Source organism: Antechinus flavipes, chromosome 4 (genome assembly GCF_016432865.1).
Source record: "Antechinus flavipes isolate AdamAnt ecotype Samford, QLD, Australia chromosome 4, AdamAnt_v2, whole genome shotgun sequence".
Lineage (NCBI taxonomy): Eukaryota > Metazoa > Chordata > Mammalia > Dasyuromorphia > Dasyuridae > Antechinus > Antechinus flavipes.
In genome coordinates, this window is record NC_067401.1 from 331,047,249 (window position 1) to 331,070,690 (window position 23,442).

Genomic DNA, 23,442 nt, shown 5'->3' on the forward strand with positions numbered 1-23,442 from the left:
TCATCTCCAAATTACTATGCATGAATTTCACCAGATTTAGTACTTGGTAAACCCTGGAACTTGTCAGTCATTTATTTGCTTTTTCAGAGTATATCCAATGTAACAGAAATGTTAAAACAAAAAAATATACTTTTTGTTATTGTAAATTTTGGGTATAGTGACAAGATTGGCGAGCTGTGATCAATATCCAATGGATTGATGATAAATTTCCAGTGAGTGATATGATGCTGTATATTACACAGGAGTGATACCTGTGAATGTAAATAACTAGTGGAAATGACAGTTTCTTCTTGGTTCTTGATATGTACTGTATTATAATATGTGTGTGATATATACACACATATATACATGTATATGTATTACACTGTTGTAATCTGAAAAAAGAATATGCATTATCTTTTTTATACAGTACCTGTGTTTGTGTTTATTATTTAAAAAGCAAAAATGTTTTATCTAGTTGTATAATATTTTAGGATTATTTTGCTGTGCACAATTCCAAGTGCCTTAGAACATTATGTAGCTTTCTTAATTACATATTATATATATATTAAAATACACATATATGTACAAATGAGAAATGTTACCTCAATAAAACAGTCGGGAAAATCCCCACTGAGTTTCCATAGTGTTTAAGTTACCTGAGGTAAGAACTCAGAAGGCTTATACTGATATTTCAAGATAATACAGGAATGTTACTCAACTTTCTGAAAAGTCTGAGCATATATCTTTTGTGATGATTTTATCCTTAAAAATTACTGGCCAATGAATTGTTATTAATGTTAATCAAGCATATTTTAAACTATTTTAAAATTTAATTTGGTGTTTAAATATTGATTTCAAATTCTTAGTTACACTAGCCATCATGCAAATATCTATAAAAGTAGCTCCTGCTCTCCAGAATTTGTAAAATAATGAAGCAAAAGTAATGTAATACAATCTCATCTTTAATAACTTTAAAATTTTACTTTGGTATTTTGTTGTAAATCACTAGAATGTGTGAGAGGATGATTCTGGGTTTGTTTTGTCCAGTACAAGATTTGTTTTTGGAATAGTTCCCTTCAAAGGGCAATGTTTTTCAACAGTTGTTGATCAGTGGCAACAGAAAACCATACCTATATAAAAAGTAACTTTGGCCCATCAGCTTTTAATTCTTAATTCTGCATTGACTTTTTTCTTGCCAAAAAAAAAAAAAAAAAAAACCTTTTTAAAAGGTTATTTAAAATATCTATTTGGTTTAGTAAATTGACTCTAAAATACAAGCTCATTGCTTTTGCATTTATCATTTTTTGATTTAAAGATTTGTTTTGGATATCAAGTTTTAACACTTTCTTGAGTGACAGTAGTTGCAGGTGACTGTATGAAATAAGCTTCTGGTTTTAGACAATTTTTCTTTTGCCTTAGTGGTAAATGTCTAAACACAATACAATAGAATTTTGCTGAATGCAACTTCAAATACGTTAAAAGGATGCTCCTGTAACAAATTCACTATACAAATAGAGCAAATGATTTCAAGATTTTTCTGCATGAATCAATTCTGTTTCAAGTTTCAAATAACAGCTAGCATTTAATATCTTCAAACATAATTATCTCCAAAGAGTTATCATTGATAATGAAAGAATTAATTAGAAAGTATTTACTCTAGTAAAGTATTTACTCTTTGCAAAACACTGTGATAAGTTCTGATACAAAGAGAAAAAAACAAAAACAAGATAATCCCTGTTTTCAAAGAGATTGTAGTAGAACTAACAGTAAAAGTGTGAAGATTTATTTCTTTACCTTCTACATCAGTACCTCCTCCCCTTTTTTTTTTAGAGATATAGGATAAAACTGCTTTGGACAGAGTAAGGACTCAAGACTTATCAAAAGTACTATGGTAAGTAAGGCACTGAGCTGAAAGAAATGAAGGCTTCAAATTTTGCCTTAGGTATCTATGTGCGTTATGGCCAAATTTTTCAACTTTTCTGCTTCAGTTCCTTCATCTATAAAATTAGAGAGGAGAGCAAACTCAACGGCTTCAAAGGTCCATTCCAGCTTTAACTCTATAATCCTATAATTCATACAAGAATATTTCAAATGATACAAACTTCTAGTATTTAATGGACTCCAAACTTATCAGGTTTCCATCTCTCTACTCGATCTTGCACACTATTACATTGAGGAATTAGTTTTACTAAAACAGTTTTGATCATATCAGTTCCCCAATCAAAAATCTTTACTGAGTCCCCATTTGCTATTAAGTAATGCCACCATTTCTTAGCCCAGCATTCAAAATGATACCCAATTTATCCTTTGATTTTATCTCCCTTTATTAGTAACCTCAATACATCCTCCACACCAATCAAACTGGTCTTATTCTTCATCCTCTGAACTCTTATAGCACTTTGTAACTCTTTTGGTACTTAATGAAAATGCTGACTAATAGCATGGTATAATGAAAAGACAACTGAACTTGGAATCAAAAGAACTGGTTCTGAATCCTAGTTCTGCCACTTGATGACTAGAGCAAATCACTTTACTGTCTTGATAAAGTGGGATTGATCTTTGGCCTGTGTGGAAGAACATTTTTATTGTGAATTGTAAATAATGAGTGTGATATGCTACTTTTGTTATTATATGTTTTTTGTATACAGGTATCCTATCCCACTACTAAATCATAATGTCCTACAGGGAAGAAACCAAATCTTAATTGTTTCTGTCTAAGCTATATCTAACACGATATTTGATACTTACTGTTTTAAATACAAATATCCAATAAATACTTATTGAATGGCATTAACTTTAAGTCAACAAATAAATACTGAGTACCTGCTAGGTATAAGACTCTTGCAAGGTACTCGAATGGAAGACTAAAAGAAGAGCATAAGATGTAGTCCTTGTCCTTATAGAGTTTACTGTCTCTTTGAATGAATAAAAGTATATTTATATTCTTTTTTGAGATATTAATCCTAATTGTTTAGCAAATCTGTTGACTTCCAAACAATTCCTATGTATGTATTTGTCATTTTAGTGTTGACCAGTTTAGTTTTATTTAAATCATTTTCAAAACTCTTATTTTACATATAAAATACTAAATGTTTTTCCAGAAAAGTTTTATATGTAAGCTTTATCCAAGCTTAAAATACTACTATATTTTAATCAGTCTTTTCCCTATCTACAACCCCAATCTACTAAGAGGTCCTACCATACATAGCAAAGGAATTTGAGAGGGAAAAGGAAGCAAGCTATCTTTTAGTACTGCTTTCATTAGCAGAATAAGGGCAACCGCAATGTGCTTGGCACATAGTAGGTGCTTGATAAATGCTTATTGATTGGTTGAAACTACATATATTTTTAAAACTACAGATTAGAGAAACTAGTCCTTAAAGAGAAATTAAAGCAATACCTATGTTCTCCCTCTGCCCCCTAACCAAAAAAAGAAAAAGGCGGGGGGGGGGAGGAGTGGGGAGGGAGTAGAGATGTCTTTTACATGATGACAGAAGAAGAGGCGTTTTATAATTACAACAGATATAATCATGGCAAAAAAAATATTTTAAGTAATGCATTTTTGAAGTTCATTCACAAAATGAAAGTTGTGTCCTATCAAGACAGGGAAACAGCCCAAACAATAGATTAAGAGAATGTCTTTATCAGAAATCAGAAGGGTTAGATTGGCTAGACAAAGGTTAAATGACATGCAGTTCCTTAGATCAGGATGTAAAGAACTTTGGTGACTGATTACTAAAAGTAGGCAAGTATAGAGAGCCACAGATAGTGGGGGAACTCTGGGTGAGATATAAGACCCTTCAGTCCAGAAGCAACTTGCTGACAATGTCTGGTTTGGCTCCCTGTCTCCCTTAAGGGCCCTCTGCCTTCCTGAGAAGTCAGGAGACAATGACAACCTGTGTTGTAATTAAAGCAGAGTGATACCAAGTGGCAAAGACTCATCTATATACAATAGCAAGTTGTTTATGTGGTCCTGCTTGGGCAGTGTTGGCTATAGTTATATAAGGACATTAGGGCATATAAGGCTGAGAGAAGTTAGAATAAACAGATTTCCTATCTGACTACCCACATGTGCACAAAAGGCAAGTGTTGAAGTTCAAGGTTATTCATTACTTTACTGTCTGTACTTAACTATTTCTCTTTTAAATAAAGCATGATACCAACTCAGGCATTGTTCTAAGTACTAAGGATATAAGGAATGTCAAAAATAGCCCCTGCCTTCAAAAAGCTTCCACTGTAATGTAAATACATTTATATAAGATACATACAGAATTGAATGAAAATGATCTCAGATGGGAAGACATTATCATTTTATGAGGTGGGTGGGGATGAAAAAAAAACGTTGCCGAAGGTGGGATTTAAATTGTCTTAAGGGAAAAAAAAGTCAGAAAAATCAAAAGCCAGAAGTGAGGGGCCAGAACATTTCAGATACAGTAAACAGCCTATATGAAAGCACAGAATTAGAGCATAGAATTTCCTATTAGATGATCTCTGCAAGTAGGCCAGTATTCTTGGTTTGCAGAGTGTCTAAAGGGGAGAAAACCAAGATGACTTAAAGGTAGGAAGAGGGCAGGTTATGAAGAATTTTAAATTCCAAACAAAAGACTTTATGGTTGATTCTATAGGCAACTGGGAGCCATCAGGTTTACTGAGTATGCGTGTTGGAGATTGAAGAGGGAAGGAGGCATATAATGAAAATGAAGCTAAGATTGTGATTTAATATTCCTATAAGCCAATCAATTTTCCATAGGAAAAAAACACCAGTCACAAAAGAAATTGTACAAGAGAATGTTGGCAACTAAAGACAAAACCATAATTCCATAACTAATCTAAAATAACTTAAAATATGACTTGCTAATGGCAGGTAAGTACTGTTGTAATGATATATAAAATGAGCACCTTTTCAATACTGTGCCAATGTACTCATACTAGCCAAATGCTATGTAAATATAATAAAAGTAATGATTTCTTAAGGAATTCACCATATAAAATAATATTCATAAATTTTCAACCTATAGACTTACTCCAAAATTTATTAAAACCCTTTTTTCCTAGGAAATTACTATCTAACTTTCAGATTTTAAGGAGAGCGTATCTCTCAGAAAACACTGGGTACCATTTCCTGGGTCTATGCTTTTGCATAGAACATCCCACATGCCTATAATGTACTTTTGACTCACTTCTATCTCTTATAATCCTTGGCACTCTTGCTCAGCTCAAAAACTGCCTCCTACATTAGATCCTTCCTAAGACTAGTGTCTCCTACCCAAAAAATTAACTTTGTATTTGTTTTGTATATATGTATGTGTACTGGATGTCTCACCCATTTTAACAAAAGCTCCTCAAAAGCTGGAATTTGCTCATTTAGTCTTTGTATCCTCAAGTGCCTGGAAAATAGTAGGTTCATTTGAAAATGTTTCTTTGACTATTTAACTGATTGATCACTACATGTAATACAAATAGTAAAAGAAGATGATGTTATCAACAGCACTGTTACATTTTAAAAACTTGAAGACATCACTTTGACATGTTTATTCTTGCAAAAATTTAATCCAAATTACTTCTGATTTCCATAATAACAAAGAATGATTTTTTAAAAATTTTCTAAACATTGTATAATGTTTAAAGTTTTATTATATTTAAACAGAAAGAAGATAAAAATTCTGGGAAAGATTTATTTGAGAAATTTTAACCAATAAAAGAAGAAGTATCTTACTGTCTTTCCAAAGAATTCATTTTCCATTCTTTCCCTACTCCCTTAAAGTCATGAAATTATGTTGAAACCTCCATAGAAAAGGATAGAACTCTCTGGATATGTGATCATAATCAATTATCATCATTCATGATAGTTTTATATTCTACAAAATTGCCACAAACACTGAATTAGCAAATATTAAATTATTGCTCTTAGGGGTAAGATAGGGTTATTAGTCTGTAAGTCTATGGTCACATTATTTTTATCAATCAATCAATATCTAACCTTGTTTTATGAGTGTTTCTGTTTAAAGACATTTAACATATATTTCTTACAAATAATTATGTGCAGTATTTTATAATAAAACAAGTGTCAATTATCACAATTTTGTGTATTGTGCTTTACTGTGATTGCACTATTATTTTTAATTCTATCATTTACAGACATAGTATCTATATACAGTATTCGGTAAAATTTACAAATAGTACTGTGAACATACTGCTTAATATAGTAATGCAAATGAAGTCTCTTTTAAAAAAGTATAAGCATTTAAAATTTTATAAAAACATATATCTAAGTAATGGGTCTGTGCTCTGTACAATTAAATGTCCCTACTGTGGCTTGCCCCAGGAAAATCAAAAGGAGAAGATGGTGGAACTTATTCTGCAAAAGAGGAAGTAATTGACAAGGGAAGCATGTCAACATGTGGCAGTTCTGCCTCACGAATTTGGCTCTTGCAACTTGTTGATGGCTTCAGCAATTTTTCTTTCTGAACTGCCTTCAAAATTATGTTAGCTTTGTCTGCTTGGCTTTTTTTCTCAAATCTTTAAGCATCTCAATGTAAGGAGCAAACACAGTGGAGGGCAGGTGCTTAAATTTCAGGTGCAATCAAGCATAGGATCATATATCACTGAGAATTTTGTCTAATGTAGAATTCCATTATGATAGTTTGGCCTCTTTGAGATCCACAGTTTTCAGAGGCCTAGGCTGATTTCATCACCTTCTTCATCATTGCTGACTCTGACACTTTGTTTTGCTGTTTCATCAGGTCTTCACTGGTCAGTTTTATTCTCTTTTCTGCCAAAATTTCCTCCATGTTTTCTCTCATGTTGTCAAAGCCTTCACTATTTATTTGCCACATAACACATATTATGCTTTTGATACTGTTCTTTGTTTTCTGTAACACTTTCAAGGCCTACAGACATTTTCATACAGTCTGTGCAAATATCTTTTCTACTTATTGATAGTGGTTTGATGCTGACCAAGATTTGCCTATATAATCAATAATGTTACTTACAGTGACTGACTTCCAGTCATCATGGTGACTAGTTTTTGTCAAGAGTCTCACAAGCCTTGCTGTAAAGTTCTGTCATGCAATGTATCTTAAAGCTTTTATTATGCTATGATTGAGGGGTTGGATGGGAGATATAGCTTTTGGAGGCATAACCTATGCCTCTTTTCTGTGTCATCCACACTTTTTATTCTACTTCCAATGGACTGGCTTATGGTTCAGTTTTTTCCTATAAGTACTCCTGAAATTTGTGCCCAAATACCATGAGGGATTTGATCTTAAAGCAGAACTTGAGATTGGCACACAATAGCAAGTTTCTAAATCTTTGAATAATTTAAAGCCAGGGACTTTAAAGACCAATTGTGTTATATAGGTTCATTCCCCAATATCTTGTAAAACAAGCCAGTTTCATCATCATTGAAAGCTTACTCTTCCACATAACCCTTTTCCTGTATAACACTTGGCACATTTTTAAAAATTCTTCCATAGCCTCCTGAACTTCAGAACCTATAAGTTGAATAGTTTTCACACAGTAGCACCTTTTGAAACATGTGAACCAGCCAACACTAGCAGAGAAGGGTTTAACATTTTGCTGACCCTGAGTAATATGACTGTCAATTTCTTTGGCTTTCTTCCTCACAACAGTGTTATCAACTATGCTTTTTTATTGGTCATCTCATGAATCCATAAATTTAGCTGCTTTTCCAAAGCTTCATCATGCACTATGGGTGTTAACACATTCTGGAGCAACTTCCCTTATAGACCTGCAAATTTCTTCTTTTGACATTTACATATAGTACTTTGAACATACTGTTCAATACAGTAATGCAAGTAAAGTCTCTTAAAAATACAACTGTGATGTACAATGTAGTTGGTTCATTAGCACTGAACTCATGGCCAACAGCACTATACTTTACTGAATGAAGTTTATCTAACACATGTATTTTCTCCATAAAGCACATCAGAAACTTCTTGCACTTAGACAACACTTCAGCACTGAGCTTGCGGGCCATTTTAAATAGTGAAATCATCATCAAAAAGCACAAGAATTTGAGGGGGGGGGGGGGAAGTGTCACTAAATAGATGTGAAAAGAATGCTTATTTACCATATAATACAGAGATGAAACAAGTGGACAGAGAAACATCGGTTTGTTTTGACCTCAGCTTGGTACACGCAGGAAGGATGACTCAATTTTCTTGCCACTCTGTACATATCTAGGAATGACTACAAAATCACAGCAATTGATTTGGGGATTACAAATAAATTTTACAAGTAAGCAAATTTACAAAAATGGAATCCACAAATAATGAAAGTTAGCTGAACTTAGTATTTATTTGCATGAACATGTTTTAAAATATCTAAAGAATGAGCTGTACAAACCTTTGAAAGAGGTAAGATCATGTTTTCTATTTTCAGCTAAGTATGCCAAAGAACTATGAGCACTACCAGCTCAAATATCACCACAGGGAAGAATTTATGCATTTTGTAAGGAAATTAAGTTCAAACACAACTTGAAACTTACAGTTTTGAGGCTATATGGTATTTCCCCTAAATAAACTGCTGCAGAAAGGGGAAAATAGGATAAACATTCCAGGTTTGCTGAAAGCAATTAGAACCTGCAAACCAATTGTTAAATGTTCAGCATGAGCATTTACCCTTTGGGAATCTAGGTAATGTTACAGTTAAATACCTATTTTACTGTTTTGTTTGTCTAAATTCAAAAAAGTGATGAAGGAAATAATAATGTAAATAAAAGTGTACCTGGTATACTACTTTTCTCCTCAGAAAGACAAGTGTTTAACATTTGCCTGTATATTCTTGGATTAAAATCAATCAAATTTGCAATAATAGGATCAGACTTTGAGCTGGAAAGGGTCTAGAAGGTCATCTAGTTCAGAGGTGTCATAGCTCCTCCCCCAAAACTACCTGACTAAAATCTAAATGGAAAATATTTTCTTGTGTTGTATTATTCAAATTTTATTATTAATTTTATTGTTTAGTTTATTAATTTGTTATTTTGTTCTTTAATATTTGGTTTTCTAAGTCAATATGCAGGGACCCTCATGTTATGTTTCTGAGTTTTACACCACTGACCTAGTCCCATTTAAATGGAGTCCATAACATATGAAAGTCAGCATAGAGAAACTGGGAAAGATTTAGAGGTCCATGAAAATTGTTGTGAAATATATGAAGGACTGTCATATGCAAGAGGAATTGGATTTGCTCTGTTCGGCCGCAGAACACGGGACCGGTTGCAGTCGGTGGAAGTTACAAAGCATCATCTCGACACAACAGGAATATACGACTACAGCTGTGCATACAGATGAGTCAGGATCGCACTAGAAAGACGGGATGACCACATCTGGGTATACTGAGAGTTTCTCCTATTACGGTTTGTGCCTTCTTGGAGACTGGAGGTGGGGAAAGCCACATTAAATCCTCCCGGAGAGCTGGTGAGGGATGAAGATTAAGGCTAAAGTCATTCTCCGCTAACGTCTGTAGAGGGAGCTGGAGAGAAAACGAGCTTGCCTTTCGAAAACCACGCTCCTTCCCAGCTAAGAAGCACTACAGTCTCCTAGACAACGACGCCTCCGCCGTCCCAGAACGCTCCGACCCAGGATACAAACTACATTTAGCCTCTCACCCCTCCCAAAAGCACCTGGGCCATTTGTCACCCGTCCTTCTGAGAAGAGCGGGTAAGATGGCGCTTGCACCCTTCCACTCCACTCCACCCTACTCCACAACAGCATTCACTAACAGAAGGAACAGAAACACTTAAATAGTCCGCGTTGGCCCTTTCCCTAGCACAGGGAGAAGCTTCTCGGAGGTGGGGCGAGAGGCGTTTCTCAAAAGGTCTCGAGGAGAGAGGAGGGCCTCGCGCCTCGCTTTCTCATCAGGGATTGGCTTATCTCTCTGACCTGCGTGGTGACGTATGGGAGCGCGCGCACAGAACAGAAAGGAGAGGTTCCGGAGTTCTCTTTCCGGAAGTGACCTGTAGGGCCCCGTGGCCGCAGCGTGACGCGGGTGCCGGCGTGTTAGAGAGAGCGCTAGAAGGACCCGGCGTGGGTTACCCCAACTAGAGCAAAAGATACTTGGGAACTTGTAGCTGCGGGGACCGAGTCCTACGGCGTAAACCTCTGCCTGCTGCAGCATGGTAAGCAAGGTCGCCCTCTCTTCTCTCCACAGAACGGACGAGGGCCGCCCGGTGGGTGGAGGGGAACGAAAAGGACTGCCCCGCTGCTGGACCACAGTAGGCGTTGGTACCAACTTTCGTTCTGACTTCCGTGGGGAAGTCCCCGGGGTTGAAAGAGGCTCCTAGCTGGTGCTTGCCGGTGCTGCTGGTGGCTCTGACTTCTCTGCAAACGACCGCCTGACCCGCTCTAATGTGGAAATCACCGGAACCTCCTCCTTCCCTCTTTAAAAACTCCTTTTCCTTCTGGAGTACAGCAGAATTTATTATTCTACATAATTTACACGCAGTAACCTAGGAGCCAGATTGCTATTTATTAGAAATATCAATGTATTATTCTCCTGCTCAAAAGGCTTTGGGGGCTCTCATCTTTAGGACAAAATGCAAACTACCAAGCACTTTTAAAAGCCTAATAAAATTTGCTGCCAACTTTTTTTTTTTTTTATTTAAATCTACGTGCCTCTTGCTGCATAATCCACCCCGCCCCCATAGCACCTTATGTTCCTATATTTTTGCAAAAGCCTGGCACGCTCTCCTTTATCGTTATCTCTGGAGATCCCTGCATCCTTTCAAAGCCCAAGTCACCTGTAATCACAGTATCTTTTATGTAATCTTCTTCATCCTATTGCCTTCGCTCTGAGACTACTTCCCACATATTTTCCTTGTGCATAACTGTACGTTGCTGTTTGTGTGTTGTCTCCCCCATTAGACTGTCAGCTTCTCGAGAGCAAGGACTGTGCTTTAGTTTTTTGCCTTTCTTCGAATCCCCAATACATAGCACAATGTCTGACACACTTAGTAAGGGGAGAGGGGAGAGAAAGAAAGTATCTACTTTGTGCAAGGCAGCCTGCTGAGTGCTTTGCAAATATTCTGTCATTTGATCCTCACAGCAACCTTGCATATAGGGGTTGTTATCTTCATTTTACAATTGAGGAAACTGAAGCAGGTTTAAGTGACTTGCCCAAAGTCAGAATTATTGCATATCTGAGGCTAGATTTAAACTCAGTTTTTCCTAACACCAGGCTGGCATCTTTACATTGTGCCTCCTAGTTCTTTTCATTCAATAAGTGCTAATGGAAAATTTCAAATCCCGGTTCCCAGTTCCCACATCCAGTATTCCCCACCCCCCAACTCTTATCACACTACTTGTAAATAATTCAGTTAAACATTTAGGTGCCAATGATGTATGTGCACTTTGCTTAAATACTTGGGGTTACTATATATAACAGACTTTTGCTCTCATAATTGTAATCTGATGAGCAAAAATGGCATGTAAAAATAATGATGGTAAGAAAGTGGAAGAGATTTAAATAAAGTGCTATGAGAAATTTGAGTTGAAGAGTATAATAACCATAGGAACATGATAGGAAAGTCTGGGAAGCTTCATGAATTGGTCATAAATGTTGTATAGGAACTTTCTGTTTGGGTATAATTTGGACTGGCTAGATAAGGGCTTGGCAAACTGGCCTCATCACCTATTTTTAAATTATGTAGTTTGCTGGATCCTGGATTACATGACTGGGTTATGTACACTCTTGAAATTCTCTGAAGAGGCAGTACCTGAGTTAAGGCCTTAACAGGAAATAGATGAGATGGGGGGCGGGGAGGAGAATCCCTTCCAAAGATGAGAGATTCTGTGAAGAAATGTTTGGAGATGGGAGGTGAGAATAAGGGATGGAGAATAATTTTAAGTTTATCTGGAGCCTAGATTTATATTTAATAGAATGTGAAGGGAATTGGTTCAAGAAAAAGGCTGAAAAAAATTAGTTAGAATTCAATTGATTAGAGGCATTGGGAACCTGTTGACGTTTCTTAAGTAGAAAGGGAATATAATCAACCCAAGGAGTGTGTTGGGAAGATTACTTGGACAGAGATGTGAAGAATGTTTAAAAAGAGATAATAGAGGCAGGATTGGCTGAATGCCTTCCTGTTGGATTAGGCTTCAGTAATAGTAGCTAACATAGAATTTTAAGGTTTACAAAAGTCTATACATTTATTATATCATTTGATCCTCACAGAAGCCTTATCATGTAGAGACTGTTATTATCTGCATGGCTGGTTGAATGACTTGTCCAGAGTCACACAACTACTCAGTGTCTCTGGAAAATTCAAACTGGTCCTTCTGGATCCTCCAGAACTCTTATCTAATATGACTCCTAGTTTGCATGTAAAGAATTTTGCAAATTTTTAATTTTTGTTTGTTATCTATTATTATTATAATAATCTGTTACTTATTGTCTTTTATGTAATCTTTCTTCATCCTATTGCCTTTGCTTTGAATCTACTTCCAACATATTTGGCTTGAACTAAAATTTGGGGGAACACACTGTATTTCAGAAGCAGAAAAAAGAGGGGGGGAGGGATATATGAGGGATAGGAGTCAGATAATTGAAGTTTTGACTTGAAGAATTTATTGTCTTGATGTCAACAGAAATGGAAAATGTTAAAGAAAATTTAAGTTTTGAAAGAAATAAAATTTGTTCAGTTTAGAACTTATTGAATTTGAGGTGTTGGCAGGATAAAGATTAGGTGTTAGGACTGGGATGAGTTTGAGAGAAATAGTCAAAGGAGGAATCAGTTGGTTGTGTTACTATTCACCTGTTCCAATGCTTCCTTTCTGAAGCCTCATAAGAAGAAGAAGCCATTTATAGACAAAAAGAAAGCTGTATCTTTCCACCTAGTACACCGAAGCCAGAGGGATCCTTTAGCAGCAGATGACACTGCACCTCAGAGAGTTCTACTGCCTGCACACAAAGTAAGTACACTTCATTTTTCTGTGATATTAAAGAGGTTTGTTGTTAAAATTGTGTGTTTTTCTGGCATATCAGATAATAATGACTAATATTTATGTAGCACTATGAGATTTACAAAGTACTTTACATATATATATTCATTCATTTGGTCTTGATTACAATCTTGTACATACTACAGATATTATTATCCCTATTTTACTGATGAAGAAACTGAGGCTAAACCGGATTGAGTGATTTCCCCCAGCACAAACAAGCTAGTAAATGTCATACGTAGAGTTTGAACACAAGTCTTCCTGACTCCCAAGTCCTACAATCTATTTTGACACCTAATTGCTTCTATTAATGCAATTCTTATGTCCAATAGGTCTTTTAGGTTTTATGGCCACAGATTACATTTTTTAACTGCAGTCACCAATCTCACGAAAACTTTTGTGTGTGTGTATAAAAAATATATAGTTTCAATGAATAGAGGGTCACAGAAGATATGTGGAAGGGGATGTTTTTTGGACATGAGCCTTTGCTGCCATACATACATATAAATAATATATCCTGGGATTTTGTTGAGATGGAAAGATTTGGTTTTTGTATATCTATTTGCAGAGAAATGCTTTCCAATACTACAAACTTTTCTACCACCTTTACTTGATAAAATTTTCTTCCTCAGTGCAAGTTATATACAAGTTGAAAAACTTTTAAAAAATATGTTTAGTTTTAAATAACCTTTCCTCTCTGACATAGTTGTTTGATCAGTTTGTTTGAAAATCAAGACTTGGAAGAAAAATGACCAAAATTATCCTTGATTATATAACTCATGTTGATATAAAATGTACTAAAGAGTTCACAAATTTCTTTATTCATAGTTGCATGAGGTAGATAATCCAAGTATCCATTTTATGCAGATAAGGAGATTGAAGTTTAGAGGGGCCAAATAACTTGCCCAAATGTCCCATAACTAATTAACGTTAGAATCTTCATACAAGTTCAAGCCTTTAAAAAAAAATATTCCCTCTACTGTATCCTGTTATTCTTAATAAGTCAGTTTTGTGACTTTGGGTTCTTGAAACTCCTCTTGATATTTTTAATGTTTCATGTTTGGGCAAGCTATTCTCACCCAGTAGGTTAAGTTTCGTGACTTATAAGAGCATCATCTTCTGGTTCCTTGGGTTCTGCTATGTAATGATTGCTGCTATTCCCCCCAAGTTTGGGATGGATCCTGTGAGCTTTTTTTGTGTAAACAGGATTAGCTCAGGTTATACAGACTAACATTATGATCAGTTTCCTGTGCCCTGTCTTTTCAAAGGATCTTTACAAGATTCCATTATGTTTGGCCAATTCTTCTTTGTGTCGCAGAGAGAAGATGAGGAGAGGCGAGCTGAACAAAGAAAATATGGAGTCTTCTTTGATGATGATTATGACTACCTGCAGCACCTGAAGGAACCATCTGGGCCCTCTGAGCTGATTCCCTCATGCCTTCAGAGTGATGTACAAGAACAAACATCATTGATTGCAGTAAGAATATACTTCCTGATTCTTCTTGCTTCAAGGAAATATCAATTGATTAAAAAAAAAAGTTCTGTTGTTTGGGGATTGAGTGTTTTTTATTTTGTCTTATGGAAAATTGGTATATTTTGTTTTTTATAACATTCATTAATAAATATTGTATTTATGTTTCAAAGCTTTGGGAGAAAATAAAGACTTGACCTCTTAGTGCAAGCATCAGTTTAATATGTGGTTTGCAAAATGGAGAAGAAATTCGCTATTGGAGAGAAAATATTGTGGGAAAGGCAAGGTTTAGGCATAAAGTTGGATACAGCAATTGTGTCCCACAGCAAGCCTAACAAAAGCATTTATGCGACCATGAAAAGGACTTGATGGTCTGTGTCTATAAAGTACAAGCATGGAGACTAAAAGATGTTAATTTATATATATAGCATACCTGTAAAAGATTTAGAATGTCACACTTGATATTAATTTAGTTACTTAATATAATTATTGTTAATTGATCATATATCAAAAAATAGATATTGGTTATTAATAGATAATAACCATTTGTATTTATGTATCAATTTATAATGCATTTTCACATTTTGTTGGATCCTATAATTTCTAACCTAACATATTGCATAAATCAAAGGAAGGATCTGATACAAATGTACTTAAATTTTCTGAAGCGTTGCAGGGGTTTTAAAATGCATACTCAGGCATTAAAAGAACTGTAAAAATAAATTTTGTTGTATATTTTATGACAGTCTCCTAATGTTGAACTTCAACCTTATGCTTAGGGAAAAAATTTTCTAATGTAAACATTAACTGAAAGGGCACCATTGAAATAATTGGAAACAAATAAGTATTGTCTGTGACCTGATAAATACTTTATTATAGTACAGTGTTTGGGGTGGATTTGTGGTTTTTTCCTGAGACATTAGTTGTGAAGTTGTATGGCCATCTCTTGACATTATTGGTTTAAGTTTTCAAATAGAGAACATATACATTAGAAGTATGAAATGTACATGAACTGATGCTGAGTGAAATGAGCAGGACCAGGGGATGATTATATACTTCACCAACAATACTATATAATGATCAATTCTGATGGACATGGCCCTCTTCAACAATGAGATTGAACCAAATCAGTTCCAATAGAGCAGTAATGAACTGGACCAGCTACACCCAGGGAAAGAACTCTGGGAGATAACTATGAACCACTACATAGAATTCCCAATCCCTTTATTTTTGTCCACTGCATTTTTTATTTCCTTCACAGGCTAATTGTATACTATTTCAAAGTCTGACTTTTTTTATACAGCAAAATAACTGTTTGGACATGTATACATATATTGTATTTAACTTATACTTTAACATTTAACATGTATTGGTCAACCTGCCATCTGGGAGAAGGGATGGGGGGAAGGAAGGGAAAAGTTGGAACAAAAGGATTTGCAACTGTCAATGCTGAAAAATTACCTATGCATATATGTGGTAAATAGAAAGCTATAATAATAATAATAATTTAAAAATAGAATTTAAAAAAAGTATGAAATGTAAACAGAGAGGTATGATAGAATATTGCCAATATGTACTCATTCTATCTATGGGATCATCTTGGAAAACATAAATAATTCGATTACTGCAGTATTGCATGTAAATTCTTATTAGAGACCTCTCAGAAAAATGCAACCAGAAGCCAAGTCATTCATTAATACCATTTAAAGTATGATGAGAAACTCTAGGAATCTAAGATATACCCTACATTCCTTCAAGGAATCATAGAATTTTTAAACTGGAAAGGATTTGAGAGACCAATTAAGCCAATTTCATGTTTGTCTAGTTGGGATGATAGCGTATGAAAGAATATTGATAGTAAACCAGGGAGTTTCATAATTTTTTTGAGCCAGAAAGTATTATAATCAAATAAAATTGCAGAATGTTAGAGAGGACGAATTAGAAGCAAGAAAACTTCTTTGAAAACCATTGAGATGATAAATGGTCATTGGCTTTAAAAATATAGAGACAGTAGATATGTGGAAAAAATTGAAATAAGACTAGATGGGACTTTAGTGACTAGATTTAGTGTGGCAAGGAAGGGGTGAATCAGAGAAGATTGATTGGGAGGGTAGTCATCTATTCCATTGTTAAGAGAGACAAAAGTGGGAAGGGGCTTGGATTTGGGAAGAAAGATATTGAGGCTAGTTTGGGGCACAGAGTTTGAGTTATTAATGAAATATTCAAATAGAGATGTGGAAGTAGACTTCAGGTGGATATATATAAGGTTTAAAATAATGTTTTTTTTTCCCCCCCTCCTCAAGACTCCTGGAATTAAGTTGCCTTCATCTGTATTTGCATCAGAGTTTGAAGAAGATATAGGACTATTAAATAAAGCAGCTCCTGTATCAGGTGTGTTATAAGAAGAAAAATTTTAAAGAGAATTTTCCCTGTTCCACATAAACTCTTAAGAATGTTCTAAAGATATATTTTCCTGAAAATTGAAGTTAAACTTTATGTAGTTATTCTGTACTTTGATTTGTACAGTCTTAGTCCTAAGATACTGATTTTTCAATGTATTCTTGATACAACAAATTTGTTGTCAAAGTATTCTTATAAGTGTTCATCTTATAATTTATAAGTCTTATATTACTCTTTAATTGGGGGAAAAATAACAGCATTCTTACTATTCCCATATGATTGTATGAAATAAGAAAACCTTACAGAAAGTCTTATGAAGACTTGTGAAATAACCTTATCAACTCTACTCCATCTAAATACTTGTCAAATGTTGACTGATCTTTGCATTATATAATGGATAATAGAGTGATGCATATCCAAGCTAATTATAATAAATCCCTGAGTTGGGATTTCTTTGTCACTTTGGAATTATGTTTTGCTAGACAACCAGTATAGCAACAGTGTTCAGGACCTTGGAATCTGGTGCTTAAGTCTTACATCTCACATAAGCTAACTGGGTGATGCAGGGCAAGACAGTATACCTCCCATTTTTCTAGCCAACTTTCTAGCACTTTAAGTTGCTGAAGGGTTAACAATTTACATTTATGGATAGGATTTCCATACTTGTAAGTCCTTGTAGCAATGAACTCACAGGTGTCCAGCCCATTAGAATTTTGCTAAACAGAATATTGCTTGAAAGAATGGGTCATGTTTGTTATTCAAGGATTTCTTTATGCCATTGTGACATATAAGCATTTTGTTTTTCTCCAGGGAAAAACATAGTTAGTCAGGGAAAAATTAGTAAGCCACATAATTTGGAGTAAAAATAGAGCTAGAAACTATGGGTTACCTATGTTCTTTTCTTACTTGAACATTATGTTGCTTCTAATTAAAATGAAGTTTAAACTTATTTTACCTTTTGGAATTTTAAATTTTAAAGCTTTGAAATGATTGCTTATTTTACTAAACAAACACTTGGTCCTTTAGAAAAACCAGATTGTATAAAGTTAATCAGTTGTCTAGGAAATTACCTTCCAGGTTTTTTCTATCTGTTTCTCTCTTTTTTTTTAGGTCCTCGATTGGATTTTGATCCTGACATTGTTGCAGCTCTGGATGATGATTTTGACTTTGATAATCCAGATAATCTGCTTGAAGATGATTTCATTTTACAGGCCAATGAGCCAACAGGAGAAGATGGACAGATGGATATGGAGTATGTGTGTCTGGTTTTAAAAAACAGGATCGTGTACATTGTTGCTCTTAGAAATTTTAAAAATAAGAGGGAGTTTGGAATCATAGAGTATTAGAATTGTTAAGGATCATAGTTTAACCCTTCTTTTTAATTGAAGAAATGAGGTCCCAGTGGAAATATTTTTAAAAAGATTGTCCATATATAACCTGTATCAGATTGCCTGCTGTCTTGGGGAAAGAGTGGTAAAGGAGGGAGGAAAGGGAGAAAAATTTGGAACTCAGAATTTTACAAAAATTAATGTTGAAAACTGTCTTTATATATAATTGGAAAAATAAATATTATTGAGAAGAAATGAGATCCCATGGGAAGAGTAGGGTGAATTATGCTGTTGATGTATCTAGTAATTAGATTTCCAATATTCAGTGCTAGCTTGTTGGATGGCATAATTCCATTTCTATACTTCAAACCCTGTCCAAAAATATTCTTCTTTATAAAGATTCCAGTTACATATGGTTCATAGTATGTTTTTATATAGTTTTAGGAGATACGATTTCAAAGATGACAATCATGGAAAACATATGGAAAATGACAGCGATGAAGATGATTATGACTCTGAGGGTGTATTATCAGATGAAGAATTATCTATCTATGGAGAAAGTCAAAAGGATTTGTTTTTGGAAGAAGAAACTAAGAGTCGCTTCACAGATTATTCTATGACTTCCTCTATCATGAGGAGGAATGAACAACTGACTTTACTAGATGAAAGATTTGAGAAGGTAAGATTGTAAAGTAGCAAAATTTTGATAATTTACTAATCTCTATGGCACAAGTGCTTGCCCCCAGGATTCTGGCATAGGAACCAAAAATTAGAAATAGTTTCTACTTGAAAATTATAGGAGAATCTAATAATATTTGCAAATTATGGATTTCTTTAAATTCTTTTTTGATTCATCATTTAATATCCCTTTCCTCCATAATTGAAGGACACAGCTGTATTAATTGCCCTGGTAAATGAGAATACTTTTTCATCTGTGTTGTGACAGAAAGAATTAGTAATAATGCACAGATGCCATTTGCTATGTCACAGTGTTTTAGTGTTGAATACATTATTAATGACCCACAAGTATTCAATGATAGCAATACTTAATGAGAAAGTATTTTCAAGTTATTCAAAAGAATAAAGAAAATCACTATAATAATGATTAGAAATTTCATGGTACATTTTGTTCTTTTTATCCCTCTTTAGTTCTTTGAGCAGTTTGATGATGATGAGATTGGAGCATTGGATAATGCAGAATTGGAAGGTTTTATTCATGCAGATAGCAACCGGTTACAAGAGGTTCTGAATGACTATTACAAAGAGAAAGCAAAGAAGTATGTCTTAAATTTTTCTTTCTGCTTTTATGACACCTGCTCAGAAAGTTAATTGGTTAATAAAACCTAAATAAGTTTGTGCCTTTGTGGCATTTTTGACTTTAGGGAAACCATAGTGAATAATTTGTTTAAATGAGTTACTCGTTTCTAGGCACAGCATAATCAACCTTCATCCTGAGTAAAGTACTGGTTCCATTTAATTGAATTTGGAGATTGGTACCTTCTATCTTCTTTTTCTGGCATACTGTTTTCCAACCCCACATAATTTTTTGACTGAAATTTCAGGATAATTAGTCAGGAAATTATTCTGAATTCTGTTTGTATAGACTCACTTCTCTTTTATTTTTTTTTTCTGAAACCTATGTGTTCTTAGAGGTAAAAAGGGTTCCCAGACTATAAATCTTCCACTTGCTTCCTCCCAAGATTGACCTTTCAGTTTTAGTTGACAAGATAGGCATAAATGTCAAGCTGAATGACACTCAAGCTGTTTTGGAATGACCATGAACTAAAAGCACAAAATTCTTCTGTTAGCACTTAATAACTTTGTTGATCCTGTGGTGGGTAACAATAGTTTTTTTATGTACTGATAAAAAGAGTCTCAAAGAGGTCACATCCAGGATGAGCAAAGTCTTGTGAAAAATACTAAAAGACAATAAGTATTCCGTAAAAGACAAAGAAATTAGAAGGAAGCAGATTTCAGCTTTTCATAAGACCTTTCAACAATTAAATGTATTCCTAAATGGATTGTGTTGTTTCAAGAATTTTTCATTATTTAACTGTTTTATGTATGGACTAAATGAACATTTGTCAGTGATATTATAGAAAAGATACCTTTATTAGTTACCTGTTGGACTAAAAAAGTCTGTGATTCTTTCCAACTCAAGTTTTGTTGACATTATTATAATAATCTTCTGATTAGTCTCCCTGCCTCATCTTCTTCCCTCAATCCATCTTCCCAAAGGTGTATACACATCACTTACTCTCTGGGAAGCATTATTGGCTCCTTTTTGCCTCTTGGAAAAATGCCAATTTTTCTGGCATTAAAAGGTTACCAAAGTCTATATCTTTATTTTTCATCAACTTCACATTTCTTCTCCTCAGCCCCTTTTTTATTTCAGCCAAGTTGGCCTGTCTGTTATTAGTTATCCTTGTCTTTCCATTGCCCTTCTTCTGGGCTCAGGTAAGCTCTTCTACCTGGATTGAGGGTTCCCCCCCTTGCTGCTCTCTCCTAGAATTCCTCCTTTCCTTTTTAGTTCAGCTCAAGCACTACTTCCTTCACAATATCTTTTCTGATTGTCCCATTTATTGATGCCCTTTCCCCTAGAAAGTCATTTTGCATGTATTTTGTGTTGGCTTCATTATGCATGTGTTATTTCTTGCTAAGAGATATTCAGATAGAGGGATTATTTTGTCTTTATCCTTTCAGCCTCAACCCAGTAGAGTATTGGCACATAGTAGGAACTTGATAAATGCTTGTTAAATAAAAAAAATTGTGATCTGATTAAGAACTAAGCCTTCAGAGATTGCTTTTCTAAACTTTAAAAAAAAAAAACTCATTTTTTTTCCACCAAAAAAGAATAACCAGTGTAAAAGGTGAGAAAGCAAAAATGATTGTTTGCCTTTACAATATACTTTACTATTTCCTCCCCAGAAAAGGTGCTGCAGTAGATAGAGTGTTGAAGTTAGTGTCAGAAATACCTGAGATAAAATCCTGCCCCAGACACTTAATTAACTGGGTAATTGGGCAAATCATTTAACTTTGCTAAGCCTCAGTTTTCTCATCTTAAAATTAGGAGTACTAACATTCACCTCATAGAATTGTTGTAATGATCAAATAAAATAACATGTAAAGTGCTTTGCAAAGCATAAAGCTCTTTATAACTAGTAGCTATTGTGGAGGTGACTCAGGTCTCCTGAAGACAATGCTAGTAGTTATCCTAATAGTAGTTATCCTAATAAGCTTAACAAGTCTTAACAAACTGGAAATGCTCCAAAATAGTGAACTGTATCTGAGGGACCCCTCTAGGCATGTTTAAGGAAAGTCATCACCAGATTAGCTTTGGAATGTTAGCTTTTTCAGCAGTAGCAACTGTCAAAGACCTGTTAAGACATATGTATGAATGGAAAGAGTTCCCACACTGATAAAATCACAATTATAGGAAATATTCAAGTATGCTGCTTCACTTAGCACTTTACTTTTAATAACTCTGTAACATACATAATACAAATATCTCATTTTACAGATGAAGAGTCAGATTTAAGTTTGACTTTCCCAAGAACTAATAATTGTCAGAGCTAAAAATTTAACTGAAATCTGACTCTTGATCCAGCATTGTTTTCACTTTACTCCTTCTGTGCTATACTTCTCCCCAAATGGTATACAAAATAGCTAATGGGGAGTAAAAAATAGAAAAACCTGAATGGAAGTGATTGGCAAGGAATCCTCACAGATACTGTGAATGGTTATTTATATAGTTGATATCACTGTGTATTTTAGAAATTGTATTTCCATAGACATAATACAATGTTTCTTTTTTTTACTTCATTCTGACTTAAAATCAACCAAAAGCTGTGTCAAATTGGATACTCTTGAACCCCTTGAAGATGATAACTTACTCATTAATGAAAAAGATGAGGATGATGAAGAAGAAATTGTTACTGTAGTTCTTGAAGAGCCCAAAGAGAAATGGGATTGTGAATCTATTTGTAGTAAGTATTTTTATTGTTAATGTCAGTGATGTTATGGTATATTTAGCATATCATAATCTCATTACTTGCATAGTTAAGATTTCATATTATGTGAAATTTTTTTTAAAACCTTTCTATATTTAGAAATGGGTACATCAGGTTTTTTCATTTTTCATCTTACTGCTTGAGTTTTCTTAAGCAGAACAAAATAAATCTCTTATCACCTATGTTGTCTTAGACTTTTGATAAATGTAGTAAGAACTGCCTCCTTTAATTGAAGGTGTCTATTCATGTATTTTTACTATTAGTTTTTCTTTTCAGGTACATATTCGAATTTATACAATCATCCTCAGCTTATCAAGTGCCCACCAAAGGTATGCCTTATACCATTTTAAATTGCCATTAAAGGGGGACTTGAAAATAAGTCCATTTTTTGGGTAAAGAACATGACACCATTTAAAGAACATAATGATACTGTCAGCAAAGGGATCTACGTTTACAACAGAAAGGTAAGCAAATGAAGAAAGAATGTTATTAACAAATTAGATTTTTAATTTTTTTTTCTCAGCCCAAACACATCCAGATCTCCTCTAAAACAGGAATACCTCTAAACATCTTACCACAGAAAGGACCTACAGCAAAACAAATTGAACGAATGCAGATGATTAATGACAGTGATCTGCCTAGAGTATCAGTCCAACCACGTTGTAAAAATGAAACCAAAGAAGACAGAAAAGCGAGAAAACAAGCTATAAAAGAAGAACGTAAGGTGGGTAAAACACTTTTCCATGTAGTTATGAAGAAAAAAGCAGGGGAAGGGGAAGGGAATGGAAACTGTCGGCCTTTGTATAGTTTTTGTTATCATGTCAGTCATTGTAATCATATCCTTCTGCAGGAACGCAGAGTGGAGAAGAAAGCAAACAGATTAGCCTTTAAATTGGAGAAAAGAAGACAGGAAAAAGAGCTGCTCAACTTGAAGCAGAATGTTGCTGGTCTGAAGCTCTGATAATGGAACATTGAGACTGGCCCTTTGTACTGCTTTTGTGGACTCTTTGCTGAGTATCCCTTTTTGGACTGAACTGTGAGAAAAGACAAAACTGATTCTCCAGCCAATTACAGGAATATGTACAGGGAAAAGAGAGTGTTTGGATTGTTTCATGCCAGCACTTTTTTAAATGAACATCTTTTTGCAAACATTAAATCAGATTGCTTTGATATGTAGATTTTTCTTTCCCAAAAACAAAATAACTTTATGAGTATGAAGTATTTATAAATATCTTGTCAAATAACATTTGATTAAAGAAACTCTAATGGCATTTCTAGTGTGATTTCTG

General features: G+C 34.5%; 1 protein-coding gene across 1 annotated transcript; it reads left to right on the forward strand.

The window, feature by feature from the left end:
- The first annotated feature begins 9,932 nt into the window (after window positions 1-9,932).
- On the forward strand, window positions 9,933-23,424 carry LTV1 (LTV1 ribosome biogenesis factor). The gene is made up of 11 exons (XM_051997884.1): window positions 9,933-10,123; window positions 12,783-12,914; window positions 14,263-14,421; window positions 16,719-16,806; window positions 17,926-18,067; window positions 18,582-18,822; window positions 19,293-19,420; window positions 21,990-22,129; window positions 22,430-22,482; window positions 22,677-22,877; window positions 23,004-23,424. Exons 1-11 carry the CDS (start codon window positions 10,121-10,123, stop codon window positions 23,112-23,114), a joined length of 1,398 nt encoding a protein of 465 aa, XP_051853844.1. The 5' UTR covers window positions 9,933-10,120; the 3' UTR covers window positions 23,115-23,424.
- Window positions 23,425-23,442: the final 18 nt, after the last annotated feature.